General features: G+C 42.4%; 1 protein-coding gene across 4 annotated transcripts in view; it reads left to right on the top strand.

The window, feature by feature from the left end:
• syk (spleen tyrosine kinase) overlaps positions 1 to 15,855 on the top strand; it is a 48,905-nt gene that overhangs the window by 7,642 nt on the left and 25,408 nt on the right. For 3 of the 4 annotated variants that reach the window (XM_028601167.1, XM_028601168.1, XM_028601165.1), the window contains exons 1-3: positions 4,453 to 4,542; positions 4,637 to 4,723; positions 11,421 to 11,894. In XM_028601167.1, the coding sequence (XP_028456968.1) occupies positions 11,493 to 11,894 (402 nt within the window). In that variant the 5' untranslated portion in view covers positions 4,453 to 4,542; positions 4,637 to 4,723; positions 11,421 to 11,492. Of the gene's footprint in view, positions 1 to 4,452; positions 4,543 to 4,593; positions 4,724 to 11,420; positions 11,895 to 15,855 lie in introns of those variants that run through there. The other variant, XM_028601166.1, reaches the window with a different exon arrangement.

Here is a 15,855-nt window from a genome sequence, read left to right as displayed (position 1 = left end):
AAGATTTTGAGATTGGAATGGTGTTTGCAAGATGTTGCATTTACTGAAGTTAAAAAACTTAAAGAAATCAACGGTGAAAGCACCTTGTACTGTTACATTTCACTTCATACTTTTTCCCATTTGAACTTTTTTTTTCTCAGTCAGAACACACATCACAGAAGGCTTATATCATGTGGACGCGCCAACAGTGTTGTTGTCATTACTTAGAATTCCTCGTGGGGGGGGAGAAACTACACACTATAGATTTAAAGGGCCAGTGTGTAAGGTGCTTAGTTGTCAGACTGATCTCATAAAGTGGCGTATGTATGACACGCCAATTCGTATGCCATTTTGGCGTGTTATCAAGACGCATAATCGCTTTTTAGCGTGTTTATTCACTAATTCGCCATTGACCTACATTATGAGTGAATTTTCGCCATTGCGAGTAGTATAAAGGGACGTAGGTCTGTGGAGGGTTGCTGATGGGTAAAACACAGGACTTTCACTCAGGAGAACTGGGATTTCTTCCCGCGTGTGGCAATTTTTTGTTATTTTTTTTTAAGCCTTCCCCAATGTTTTTTTCCTAAACCCAACCGTTTATTGTTTTCCTAAGCATGTTTTTGTCATTTTTTTTTTTTGTGTTACTAAGGCCTTTCCCTGTGTTCTTTTCCTAAAACCTACTCTATCTGTAAAGTGTCTCGAGATAACTCTTGTTATGATTTGATACTATAAATAAAATTGAATTGATATGAATTAAACCCAACCTTTTTTTTTTTTTTTACACACGTGTGACGTTCTCGCGATAGTAGGTCACGTTCTCGTGATAACACGCAATGTGGTGCATATGTTTACATCTGTTGTATACAGCTAGACATACATGTCATGTCATGTCATGTCATACACGTGGATAGCTCAAAATGCGAACAGATAACACACCATTTGGCTTTAGGAAAGTGGCGTGTATGTTTACGCAAAGTCATGATGCCATATTGTAGTTGTTCATTCTCAAAATCTATGTTGCCCGTTCACAAACTTGTCATTTTTCATGAATATTTACCACCACCATCAATTCCAAGTATTCCTTTTGGCTTGAAATTTGACATTTGCATTCGCATGAACTGGGGTAGACGCTCCATATTCATGCTCCATCTTGAAATACGTTAGCTGTCACATGATAAACTCACAGCTGCTGCTAATGCTGCTAATGGGTATCGTAGCTTCCTGGCCCCGGTGGCAAGTTTGAAGAAGGAAACATGGAGGACCACACGTATTCAAAATCACAATTTCAGGAACAGGAGTTTTCTTGTTCTTCACCCAGAAAAAGAAAAAGGAGATTGAAAAGAGCAAGAGACCGGTGTCATCATAAAAAAGCATGAAGGCTACCGTAGCTGTAATACCTACTTTGAACTGCGTGACGCGAGAGAGATGATTGCGATATATGATCTCAACGCTAGATGGGAGAAATTCCCACACATTGGACCTTTAAGACATTCATATTACAGTGACATTACACACATATATATTGTGTGTGTGTACATATATTCTTTGTAAATATAATATAGTTGTCCTCTTTATTACATCCATTAGTGCTACTTTCATATAGTTCTATTTGATTGTTTAGATCAGGGATCTTCAAAAGGGGGGCCTCCAGTGACTCTGAGGGGGTCCTCGGAGTCACTCCAGGGTTGCCCCCAAATTATTGTTAATTTTTGAAAGTTTTTTCAAAAATTAAGAAGTCTAACATGATTCCAACATATTATTAGCAAATATAAATCCACTGATAGTAGGCTTACTGGCCTATAGGTAATGTAGTCACTAAGGTAGCCATCAACAGATCCAGTTCATCCCAAAGGACTGACTCTTTCACATTTGTTTCACATTTAAGGGTTAACATTAAAACATGATTTATAAAATTATGCCAACAATTATTAGGCTATTTGAATAGCTTAGTATTCTATGCAAAAAAGGTATCTAGAAATGCTTCAGGCTGCCCTAAAAGTTATTGTAGGACCAGATTAATATGCAACTTAATTTTACACAATATATGTAGTAGGGGGTCCCTGATCCATCTCTCTTTCAGTTAAGGGGTACTTGGCGTTGACGTTGAAGACCCCTGGTGTAGAATCAGAATCAGAAAAAGGTTTATTGCCACAATAAGTACACCTACATGGATTTTGGCTTGGTGAATGGTGCAAACATAAACAAACAAAGATATTAAACATTCAAATGAAATACAGAAAACAAATATACACAAAGTAACTGTGGCATAAGAGAATTGCTTGAGTGCAGAATGTGCAAATAATTCATATATATTTTTTAAGTTTAAATATTTTGAATCTACAGAATTCTTTTTAGAATCTGACTTATCAATATTGTTGGTAGATGTGTGGCTTTAAAAAGTCATTAAATGGGCAAATAAATGCAACTTTAGAATTTTCTTTTTTGCAGGAGACTGCACAAAGTTACATAGGAGAGGTAAATATAGCATTAATGGTTTTTGAGTTACAGGCGAGTAAAAAAAGGCACGCAAGAAAAAGAAGAAGAAGTATGCAAGACAGGATGTGTTGGTTCTCACTTATGATGCAAATTTGTTCAATGGTGCTGAGAGCAGGTCCACCCAACACTTCTGTCTTTCTCTATTTGTGTGGCTGCGCTTCAACATAATTGTGTAGCCCTTAACCCAACACTAACCCATAATTCACAACATGCTGTCAGTAAAATACACACACACACACACACACACACACACACACACACACACACTTACATTAGGAAATCCCCTTTTTAAAATTGAGTTTCTCAATTTCATTTAATTGAAAGGAAATTTTAGCACAACACTACCAATCAGCAGCAGACTGGGGCTGTGTGTGTGTGTGTGTGTGTGTGTGTGTGTGTGTGTGTTTTATTGACAGCATGTTGTGTAAAACACACCAAAGCCAGCTGGCACTTCCTGATTGGTAAACACGTTCTGCTTGTGACACACAACTGACATACTGTCCCCACTTTCACCGCTCAGTGCTAACACACACACACACACACACACACACACACACACACACACACATTCCATAGGATGTGTGCAGCTTACAGTAAATCACCGAACAATATATAAAGTAGTTAAAATTAGCCCCACCCTGACCGTAAAGATGCTGCTTATGAATGCATCAGTAAGAATAAGAATCAATAATCAAATAATGTATGCAAAATAACGCTATGAATATGAACACACTGAATGGGGCCATTCTGCATGATAAGATGTTTTTTACAAGATTTGAAATGCATGACTTTGACTGGTAATAGAGTATATTAACGCTGTGTTATTGCAGCCGTCTCTTGGGTAATGGCTAGAGAAAAGACACCATACTTCCATGTCCACATTCAGGACTAAGAGAGCCATGTAGAGTTTGGTGCCTACATCCATCAGACTCATAAACTCATGAATAGCTGATCTATTTATTTATTCATTTATTTATTTATACATACATATATACATCTTTTACATAACATTCTTTTAATGTTTTTGTTGCCTATTCTTAAATGTTCATGTATTGTGCTTTGCTAGTTTTTTTGTTACCTTCTGACTGCTGGTATGTGATGTGTGTGTGTGTGTGTGTGTGTGTGTGTGTGTGTGTAGTATAGTTGATTGAGTTTATTATAGGATCCCCATTAGATTAATAGGCCAATTGTCAATTGTCACCAGGATTAGCTATGCCCATAAGCACAGCTACTCCTCCTGGGGTCCACATTTAAAAACATACATGAAACATGACTCAACACATTTAAAAACACATGAAACATGACTCAACACATTTAAAAACATACATGAACCATGACAACACATTTAAAAACATACATGAAACATGACTCAACACATTTAAAAACACATGAAACATGACTCAACACATTTAAAAACATACATGAACCATGACAACACATTTAAAAACACATGAAACATGACTCAACACATTTAAAAACACATGAAACATTACTCAACACATTGAATAATACTTACATTTATACTACACTACAAAACCTAACAAACGAATGAACAATGAAAAACAGTTAATTATAATCAACTGTAGTTAATAATACAAGTTCTATGGAACAACCCCCCCTATATGTTGTATATCACAGGCAGGGGCTTTAAGGCACAAAAATAATATCAAGGTCCAATTACAAGCTTTCTCTTTCTCTTTTCTTTATTTTTTTTCAAGATATGTTTGTCCAACAACAGTAGTGTTTCCAAGATCAGCAATAAAGTTTCTCTCTTAATAATAAAACATTTAAAAAAATCAAATAATAAAACACATCTAAGTGATTTTTAATGTATTTCATTATATGTGTATATGTATTGCGCTGTCATTGCAGTTGTCACATAATTTCCTGCATGCAGCAGGCGGTGTTGGTCAGTGTTCGGATAAAAAAAAACTAAAAAAAGGAAGTAAAAGAATTAAATTGTCAAGGAAGTCGTTGAAATGAGGAAGCTTCAGTGCTCCGCCGCCTCACTACATTTGTGATCAGGACCCAGGACAGGCCGTAGTCCGGTTGGGGAGCACGGTGCGAGTGAGTGATGCTTTTCATGTGGTTTTGACGGCACATTTCTTGTTCTTTAAGGAGCTGGCTGAAGTTAACATGATGTGTTGGACATGTTGTTCAGACTGCTGGCAGTCGGTACGCTGAAGGACTGAGAGAACCGAGCCAGAGGAGGATCCGCACTCGGGACTACTTCACCACATCGTATACAGTAAGCTCAGTTAGACCTGTAACAATTATCACATCATTGTCTAATTGTCATTTTTTTTAATTCCATAATCATGGTTTCTTTGTTTAACCCCAATAATGCTAACATGAGCTAAGGTCTTAAGGTGCATGACTGGTCATGTTGATTTTGTTTACATATGAAAAATTTTAATTATATAAGTGATTATTGGTCGGGCTATATATTTTTATTATTATTACAATTGTTAGTTGTTGGCACTTGAGCCTATACACGTTCATTGCAACAAATATATGATAATAATAATAAATAAATATTTTTTAAATTTGACTGAAAGAGACAATTACATTGTTAATCGCAATTATTTCTGAGACAATTAATTGTACAGCAAAATTTGGAATTGTTACAGCTCTAAAATCAATATGTATCTTCTCATCTTTTTTGTTGGTTTAGGTAGACTTTTTGACTTTTTGCTTCCTTGTTTCAAAATGTTCAATGTTTTTTTTTCCCAAGAATTACGTTTTTTTATGTCTTACCAAGTCATTTCATCTCCCACTTTGCTCATTTATTTTTGATTAAACAAGAAAGAAATCTTCCAAAGGGGGTTAGATCATTCCTCTTGTCCCCAGTTGCCCTTATTTCAGGAAATTAATTATTGTCTTGAAATGAATAAAGCATATAACAGCATAGAAACATTTCATGTGTTTTGGAGACAAATGAAATGCCCTAACGTTGCTCTTTTATGAACTTACCCCACTGATAGAGTTTTTTTTACATATGCCATGGAAACAGACATGTGATATGTTGGGTGTGGACCAGAAGGCACTTTTATTTTCACAAGTAAAAATACAGTTTAGACCTGGGTCTTTATCAGTGGTAGAAAGTAATGGAGTACTGTATGTAAGTCTAATTTTAGGAACGTTACATTAGTATTTTGGTTATACCTAATATGGCTTCACTGTAGAGCCCGAGAGAAATATTGTACTTGTTACTCCTCAAAAAAAAATTGGACAGCTGTCATTACTTTGCAGATTAAAAATACACACAACATTAAAAACCCACGAGAAGCTTCTAACCAGAGAGGTTATATAAAAAAATATTAAAAAATCCACTCTACGCTCGTTACATTTGAGATGTCACTTAGCAGTTCCTCTCTTATGTTGTTATGTTATGATGGGTTCGTTTTAAAAACTGTGTGAGACCAAAGGGTCCCAAAACCAAAAAGTTGCATGTTGGTATGTGCAGCACAAGTTTGTCTTTGCTTCTTTGCAACCACATGAATTACCTCAAGACTGCCTAGATTTCTGTTGTGACCCTTTAGAGGGGGGGCCCCAACCTCGAGGTTGGGAAACACTGAATTAATACCCAACTGTATATAAAGTAGATAAAACTATCCACCGCCAGTATTTTAATGTGATGTATAACAAAATATCTTATGTATCACAGGAGCAGCACTAGTTTGATTGTAATATATATGTATATATATTGGGCTGTTATTGCCTTTATTGATAGGACAGATAAAGTCAGGAAAGTTTGAGAGAGAGGGGGATGACATGCAACAAAGGGCCGCAGGTCAGAACCAAACCCGCGGCTTCTGAAACAAGGACTGAGCCTCTGCACATGGGGGCGCACGCTCAACCAGGTGAGCTACCCAGGTGCCGCAGGAGAATAATATTTAATGTGATTCAGTAATGATACTCAGTGTGGTCTGTATTAATATAGCAACATGATAGATATATAATGTATAATGCATTAATACATGTCACTGTCGGACAGAAACCTTGTATCTCCATATTTCGTCATTTAAATTTATTGTCATAAATCAATGCTATTAGTCGCCCTTTGCGTCTGTCTGTGGATTTTACAAACATTTAAACTGTGACGAGGCGATTTCATCTGACTTTGTCCAAGGTAAATCAATCAAAAACAACAGTTTTGGACATACAAGGGTAAAGGCCTACGGCAGCACAAACCCAGGATTTATCTGGAGCCCTGAAGGCATGGCAGGGAGTCAAACTCCCTGAACCAACAACCTCAGCCTTCTTTAGACCTCACTTTAAATGTAAAAGTAACTGGGGCGACCTCTAGCTCACCCAGTATGTGAGTGGGCGCCCCACTGAGTCCTAAGCAGTGGCCCGGGTTCAAATCCAACCCTTTGCTGCATGTCGTCCCCCCTCTCTCTCCCCTTTTATTATCTTCACTCTATCCTACCAACTAATGGACATAAAAGCCCAAAAATAATCTTAAAAAGTCAAAAAACTGGACCTGACTTATATACTAATTCCACTTTCCATACCGCGTTATTATGGAACCCACTGCAGTTCTAGGGGAACACTCGCCTTCAATAGCATTTGCGCGCTACGACTGCGCAAGGTAACAGAACCCGATTTTCTCAGGTCCAATTGGCTATCCTAACCTTAACAACTTAACAACTTAACAACCAGGTGGGTGGACTTTCTTACAAAGAAATGCATCATTAGAACAAAGGACTGTTAGGACTGTTTGCTGTCAACTTTCCCAACATGTTTGTAACTGTCGAATAGTATAACTGCAGAGCCCTGTGTGACAGTTAATGTTGGACCCCAAGTCGCCCCCGATGAGCAGCCCAGCACCTTGTTTGAAGGCTTTCAAGCCATCACTGTTGCAGTGTGCATTGATTACAGCTGGGTCTTCTTGTTCATTACACATAATGTTTAACAGAACAGGACCCAACCAAGACCTGATTGACCGTATAAATCGTGGATCCAAACGGGTCTAGGGTCCAAGGGTTTGCTTCAAAAACTTAAACTAGCTTGCCACAGTGGTTTTATAACGTGAAGCACTTTGTGTAGCATGACCTTTTGTATAAAAAAGTGCTCTACAAATTTTTGATTGATTGAGTGGTCAGGCCTGAAACACTGTCTGGCAGCTGTGAGACTGCAGACATGCATGACTGCAGTGATAAAAAATGTTATTCGCAAGCACTGGCATGTCCTTAAGAGTGACCCGACACTGAAAGGCATATGCGCCAATCTGCCCAGGTTCATATTTAGGCGTGCCGGTAATATTCGTGACCGACTGGTCCACTCAGACATGTCTAACCCACCTCAGACTACTTGGCTTTCCAACCCACCCCTTGGTTTTTATAAATGTGGTAATTGTGCGCAATGCTTGAATTCGACCAATACGAAGGAATTTTCACATCCCCGCACTGGCAAGAAATATTCTATCTCTTCATTTATTAATTGTAACAGTACACACGTAGTGTACCTTCTAAAATGCCCTTGTGGACTAGCCTATATAGGTCAAACTAAACGTCAGCTCAAATTAAGGATATCTGACCACAAGACAGCTATTCGGACCCAGAACATAACTTATGCCATGGCGAGGCATTACAAGCAGGCTAATCATGGCTCCCCTGCATCACTGAGGTTCTGGGGAATTGAGAAAATCACACCCCCACCCAGGGGTGGTGATATTATCAATAAACTCCTATGCGGGGAAGCCTTTTGGATACATACACTTGGCTCTTTAGAACCTCTATGTTTAAATGAAGAATTTAATCTGACTTTCTTTCTCTAATGTCAAAGTGTGTACAGTATAGTATTTAGATAAATATACTTTTAGTCCCCATTGCCCTGTGAAAATTTTTGTAAAAAACTTTAAACAAATTTTTTTTGTTTGTATATATTCATTTTTGGCTTGGCTATGGGCATTTGCCCTTTAACAACTGATTACTGAGTGTAACACCTTGGTTGAGATGGGTGTAACTTTAGATTGTCACCGCCCCTCTTGAGCACAATCACACCTGTTGATGATCCTTATTAAGGGCTCCATTGCCCATTCTCTCCAAGGACTCTGATGAAGATGTAACTATACATCGAAACGTTAGTCACTGTTATGCACCTTAAGAAATAAAATCATCAAGTAGAAGACATCCGTGTTGCACCGGCAATTTTTTTGCTATTTGTGCAGTGCAGAGGAGTTTGCACAGTTGTCTTGCTGTTGTTGTATTGTGGTTACTGTGGTAACTGTGACAGGCATTACACCGCTAATCTCGCATGTCCAGCTCTTCCTCCACAGCGCTGCAGAGGAGGGTCTGGCTAGTCCATACAGCATTCCTGGATGGGAGAAAAACGTGCTCTGGTTTATTGGCATTTCTTTAAACCAATCACAATCATCTTGGAGCAACAGAGCCACGGTGCCTCTGCTAAATAGTCTCAGGAAGGAACTTGTTTTGGTGGAACGTGTACGTTCAAAAGTAGTTTTGGTCTTGCAACAGAAAACTCAGATTGGACAGATAGTCTAGCTAGCTGTCTGGATTTACCCTGCAGAGATATGAGGAGCAGTTAACCCTAGTCCTCACAAATCTTAATTTAGAACGCCAACACAAAGAAAGAGGAAGGGGACGGACATCTGGCGGAATTTCCGACGGCACCTGAACAATCCCGGAAATGAAACGTCATCGATATAGACTATCTCACCACTAATGTCAGTGTAGATGTATAGACAAACTTCATGGCTCAAGGCCTTTCTGCTCTTATCAGTTTTGCCCTGCTTGTATAGTATACCTGGTCAGATGTTGGTCAGTCAGTTGATGCAACCCGTCACAATCCAACAGTTGGATACAAACCATTATCTGGCCAACTACTGGCCACATTTCCACGTGGACTATATGAATGGAAATGTCAGTCTTTTGGCCCGCCACTTTGCTCCAGGCTGAAACATCTCAACAACTATTGGATGGATTTCCATAAAATGTTGTACAGACGTTCATGTGAGGATGAAGCCTACTAGCTACTAACACCTGGTCATTATCAGAGCCAAACACCACAGAACACAAACCATATAAGCATAATACAAGCACATATTTTGATTTGATGCAAATAAAGACATCTTTCTCAAAATGTTTTTGACTATGTTGTATATATTTTAGGCTGTGATGGTTTTTTGATTAGTTTTTTATTTAAACATCTGATTAGTGTAATCTTGCATGTATTTCTTATTATTATTGACAGTTATTTGTAATATGTTTCAATATTGTGTGCATCTGCCCGCGGACTGCAGATGGAAACTAGCATTAGCTAACTCTGGTACAAAACATCTTTTTGTAAGATTAATGTATTTTGTACATTGTCCCTGACAAATAAACTAATAAAATAAATAAATAAATAAATTTACCTGCTCTTAGGAAGAATTTCTGACCAACTCAGCTCTGTAAAAATTGCACAGCACTTAGCGGTAGCAATCGCAACTAACAGCAGCAGCAAACAGTATTGTGGTGTTAGACTGCTCTGCAATGCAATATGTGTTTATGTGTGTGTGGTTTATTTTAGGGTGATTAACTGATGATCAGTTGATCTGGGTGGTGTGAATGACATTATTTTCCTGTCGGAACCTAAGCTTTATTTTTACACTACACTGTATTTAACTTGTACACTGGCAAGAATACAAGTTAAATAGTGTTTTCTCTAGGTTTGTGAAAGATTTAGATGCAGTTATTTGGTCCCCCCCGGGTTAGGGGTGTTATGTTTTTTTTTAATAAAGAAACAATGTCACATCATTTTGAACCATTATTAGCCATATGTGTCTAAAACATTGAAAAGCTAGAAAATTTGACTAAGAAAAAACTTGCTATAGAAGTCCAACTACAATCATTAGATCTGAGGAAAGTCTTTAAAATTAGTTTTGATGCTCATATTGATTTTACATTCATTTGGCTTAGATAGTGCCCAAAACAGCTTGGGTGCTGCAGCTTAGCCTTATAATGGTAGGGAAAACCCAGAAATATCGCTGATACAGAAGTACTGCACTCTTCTCACTGTGTGAATGTACTGTACACCGTGATGCATTCCCTGCAACTGCATCAATGGAGCGAAGGGTCGGATGATTTATCAACAGACCCAAACAAAATCTGCAGATTTTTACAGTTTTCAGCGGTGATCCAGAATGAAAATCTGCGTAATTTAGCAAACCGTTTTCCTGCCTGGGGTGATGTGTTATCATTCTGAGTCTTATTTACATTTTTCTTAGGCTACATTTACATTACTACACTTTGGTTTTTGAGTGGAGTTTGGAGCCAAAAGTGATCTCGGTGCACACAAGTGTTTTTATCTCCAGTAGAAGAACTAATCTCTGTGTGTTAATCTCTAACACGCCCAAACCTCATATCTCATCAACATTCTGGTATACTGGACATAAACAGGAGGCAGTGTGGGGACGACGCCCACTGCTGGTAGTTGCCATGGTAACATTAGTAGCTTTAGTCTCAGAGAATGAGACGTTGTGACCGATAAGAACCAATCAGGAGGAGAAACGTTGACATCCGTGTCGGTGTTGCCAAAGGTCTCCGTTTGAGACCGTTGAGACTGCAACACAACCCCGCAGATTCCAAACCAAAACGGGTCCGAAGTGGTTCCTAATGTCTCTGCTTTAGGGGCTCGGAAACACCAGAGCAGGGGGAATGAGAGGGGGAAATGCCAGAGCAGGGGGAATGAGAGGGGGAAACACCAGAGCAGGGGAAATGACAGGGGGAAACGAAGCAGAAGATATTCTTTTTTAAACCAAAACGTCCGCAGATTCTGTGTGGCCCTGTTTATCAGTCATCCTGTTGGAACCCAATACTTATGTCTTCATTTTTCATTCTTTGGCTGCATGTTACTGATGTAAAAATCTGTAGTTCACAGTATTTTTTCAGACTAAATTAATCTTGATTGTTACATGGTTCTCCTTTTGTTTGTTTTAGGGTTGATTGCATCCTGGTGGCTGAACTTTGTTCTGGGACTTCCTTAAGGGAGTCACCCCCACAGAAGCCAACATGGCTGACGCAGTGAATGCATTGCCATTCTTCTATGGCAACATCACCAGGGAAGAGGCGGAGGACTACCTGCGGCAGGCGGGCACGATCAACGGCTTCTACCTGCTCCGGCAAAGCCGAAACTATCTGGGAGGCTTTGCACTGTCTGTGTTGTATTCCAGCCGCTGCTACCACTACACCATTGAAAGACAATCCAATGAAACATACGCTATCGTTGGCGGTAAGAGCCACAGGAGCCCTGTCGATGTGATCGACTACCACGCCCAGGAGATGGATGGTCTCGTGTGTCTGCTGAAGAAGCCCTGCAACAGGCCCAGGAACATGCAGCCAAAAGTGGGGCCGTTTGAGGACCTGAAGGAAAAACTGATCCGGGAGTATGTGAAGCAGACATGGAACCTGCAGGTATGTTTCAACTCTCTCCTGTGAGTAGAAGGACACAGGGGTCTTCTAAAAGTGGGGGATCTGGGGGTCCTGCACCAGAAATTGTGAGCTTCAAACATTTCATTTCCTGCATTTTGGTGAATTTTCATGGAACAATTTGTGCCGTTTCTGCAAAAATGTATAGTGCAAATGTCGTTAATTATTATTTTTAATTATTGTATGTATTGTTCAAAACTTTCTGCATATTCACAACATCAAACATTTTTGGGGATTTTTTTAAGGAACGCTGTGCATCTGAACAACAGATCTATTAAGAAGGAGACTTTGTTAAAGCCATAAGCTCCTAAATTTAAATCTATATAAAAGTAAATATCTTTATTTTTCACGGCCCTGTTGAATTCTTCAATCCCCCAATGTATCACAAGTAGAAACTGTTACTGCTTTCCGTCAGGTCAGTTATAGATCTCAACACCTCCAATCACACTTGAAGGCAGCTTCATTTCACGGAGAAAGATGAATATGCTAAATATTGGTGGGGGATGTATGGATGGAACGCACCGGGCAGAGCAGCAGCTCGACCGTTACAACGCTATTTTCCACCGGGCGCGTCTGCGCTCCGGAGGCGCCGCGTCCCAGAAGTGTGCGTGAAGCCACGAGCTGCAGGGCTTTCGGACAAGTTAAACAGTGAGAGCATCCAGACAAAACACCAACCACCCCCCCATATCGTATATGTCTCCTCTACAACAACATGGACGACGAGAGATTCATTTGGAGGTTGGAGACATGGAGTTTAATTGCAGGAGTGCTTGGAGTGAAACGTAGATAGTAGCATAATCAACATGTGACTGTTCTGTAAAGTTCTTGTAGAGACAATAAAATCTGCGAGTCGCTCCACTTCTGAGACGCTCCAGGTGTGGAATGGCGCGTGACGGAGGACAGAACAAAACTGGAACACACACCCAGTGGAAAATCTGGGTAAGATGACAAAGTATTAAGAGCAGCATGGTGGCCCAATGGGTAGCACTGTGGCCTCACAGCAAGAAGGTTCTGGGTTTGAATCCAGCTCGTTCCAGGCCTTTCTGTGTGGAGTTTGTGTGTTCTCCCCATGTTTGTGTGGGTTTCCTCTGGGTCCTCCATTTCCCCCACCATCAAAAACATGTACTAGGTTCTCCAGTTAGATCTGGAGTTGGTCCCCGGGCGCTGTGATTGGCTGCACACTGAGGGAAAATCCATGGACTTTCACCCAGGAGACCGGGGTTTGGTTTGTAACCCCCCCCACCATCTTTTCCTAAACCTAACTGTCCTGTTCCTGTGCTGCATGTCAGTTCCACGTACGTCCCGACACAGAGCGCCAAAAAGTTACACCAAGAGTCCCGACCAAGCGTGTCTAAGTGGGCTTTCATACCTACCTCGTTTGGTCCGGACCTTTGCACTTTTCAGTCAGAACCAAAATTACAGAAGTGAAACCTCCCCCAGACCACGATCCGGAACAAACGGTTGAAATTTGGTCCAAGCAAAAGAGGTAGTCTCTGTCCGGATCAAGCTGAACCATGGCCCGGTTCGTTTCTAGTGTGAAAGCATTTTTTGGATGGTTCGGACTTTCGGTCCAAAATCAAGAAGGTCTAGCAGGTTGGGGTGGTGGATGGGTCAAACACCACAGGACTTTCCTCCGTGAGACCGTGTTTCATGCCCCGTTCTTGTGCCGCATGTCAATTAAATGTACGTCCTGACCCAGAGCTTAAAAAAGTGACGCCAAGAGTCCCGACCAATCATGTCTAAATATGTGAACCTTATCGTGGTGGAGAGGTTTGTGTGTCTCTGTGAACCTGAGGGCTGTGTTGTCTGGAGCTTTGTGCTCCTGGTAGGGTCTCCCAAGGCAAAGTGGTCTCAGGTGAGGGGCCAGACAAAGAATGGTTCAAAAACCCCAATGAATAAGTGAGGTAGAGATGGAGTGACCCTGCCCGGAGGAAGCCCGGGGCCCCCGTCTGGAGCCAGGCCCAGACGGCGGGCTTGTCGGCGAGCGCCTGGTGGCCGGGTTTGCCACGGAGCCCGGCTGGGCACAGCCCGAACAAACTACGTGGCTCCCATCTCTCCAGCCCATGGGCCCACCACCTGTGGGAGGAACCGTTGGGGTCGGGTGCGATGCCACATGGGTGGCAGTGAAGGTCAGGGGCCTCGACGGACCAGACCCAGGCAGCAGACGCTGGCTCTGGGGACGTGGAACATCACCTCTCTGTGGGGGAAGGAGCCGGAACTGGTGCGGGAGGTGGAGCGCTACCGGTTAGGTTAGTCTTGGTTCTGGAACCATACTCCTGGATAGGGGTTGGACTCTTTTCTTCTCCGGAGTTGCCCAGGGTGTGAGGCGCCGGGCGGGTGTGGGGATACTCACAAGCCCCGGCTGGAGCCGCTGTGTTGGAGTTTACCCCGTGGACGAGAGGGTCGCCTCCCCACGCCTGCGGGTTGTGGGGGAAAACTCTGACTGTTGTTTGTGCATATGCACCAAACAGGAGTTCGGAGTATTCGGCCTTCTTGGAGACCTTGACTGGAGTCCTGCATGGGTCTCCAGTGGGGGACTCCATTGATCTGCTGGGGTGGACTTCAACACACACGTGGGCAATGATGGAGACACCTGGAGAGGCGTGATTGGGAGGAACGGCCTCCCTAATCTAAACCAGAGTGGTTGTTTGTTGTTGGACTTCTGTGTTAGTCATGGATTGTCTATAACGAACACCATGTTCGAACATAGGGATGCTCATAAGTGTACCTGGTACCAGAGCACCCTAGGCCAAAGGTCAATGATCGATTTCATAATCGTTTCATCTGATCTGAGGCAGATGTTTTGGACACTCGGGTGAAGAGAGGGGCAGAGCTGTCAACCGATCACCATCTGGTGGTGAGTTGGGTCAGGGGGTGGGGGAAGACTCTGGACAGACCTGGTAAGCTCAAACGTGTAGTGCGGGTAAATTGGGAACGTCTGGAGGAGGCCCCTGTCCGACAGACTTTCAACTCACACCTCCGGCGGAGCTTTTCATGCATCCCTGTGGAGGCTGGGGGCATTGAACCCGAGTGGACAATGTTCAAAGTTTCCATTGCTGAAGCTGCGGCGATGAGCTGTGGTCTTAAGGTCTTAGGTGCCTCAAGGGGCGGTAACCCACGAACACCGTGGTGGACACCGGTGGTCAGGGAAGCCGTCCGACTGAAGAAGGAGTCTTTCCGGGATATGTTATCCCGGAGGACTCGGAGGCAGTTGCAGGGTACCGAAGGGCCGAAGGGCTGCAGCCTCTGCCGTGAAAGAGGCAAAGCAGCGGGTGTGGGAGAAGTTTGGAGAAGACATGGAGAAGGACTTTCGGTCGGCACCAAAGTGCTTCTGGAAAACTGTTCGCCACCTCAGGAGGGGGAAGCGGGGAACCATCCAAGCTGTGTACAGTAAGGGTGGGACACTGTTGACCTCAACTGAGGAGGTAATAGGGCGGTGGAAGGAGCACTTTGTGGAACTCCTGAATCCGACTAATACGCCCTCTATGTTAGAGGCAGAGCTGGAGGATAACGGGGGATTGTCGTCGATTTCCCAGGCGGAAGTCACTGATGTAGTCAAACAACTCCACAGTGGCAAAGCCCCAGGGATTGATGAGATCAGTCCAGAAATGCTCAAGGCTCTGGGTGTGGAGGGGCTGTCCTGGTTGACACGACTCTTCAACATTGCGTGGAAGTCTGGGACGGTGCCAAAGGAGTGGCAGACTGGGGTGGTGGTTCCCCTTTTTAAAAAGGGTGTGTGCCAATTACAGGGGTATCACACTTCTCAGCCTCCCTGGTAAAGTCTACTCCAAGGTGCTGCAAAGGAGGGTTCGGCCGATAGTCGAACCTCGGGTTGAGGAGGAACAATGCGGATTCCATCCTGGTCGTGGAACAACGGACCAGCTCTTCACTCTCGCAAGGATCCTGGAGGGAGCCTGGGAGTATGCCCAACCGTGTGTTTTGTGGA

Source organism: Perca flavescens, chromosome 16 (genome assembly GCF_004354835.1).
Source record: "Perca flavescens isolate YP-PL-M2 chromosome 16, PFLA_1.0, whole genome shotgun sequence".
Classification (NCBI taxonomy): Eukaryota; Metazoa; Chordata; class Actinopteri; order Perciformes; family Percidae; genus Perca; species Perca flavescens.
This window is presented reverse-complemented; position numbering and strand designations above follow the sequence as displayed.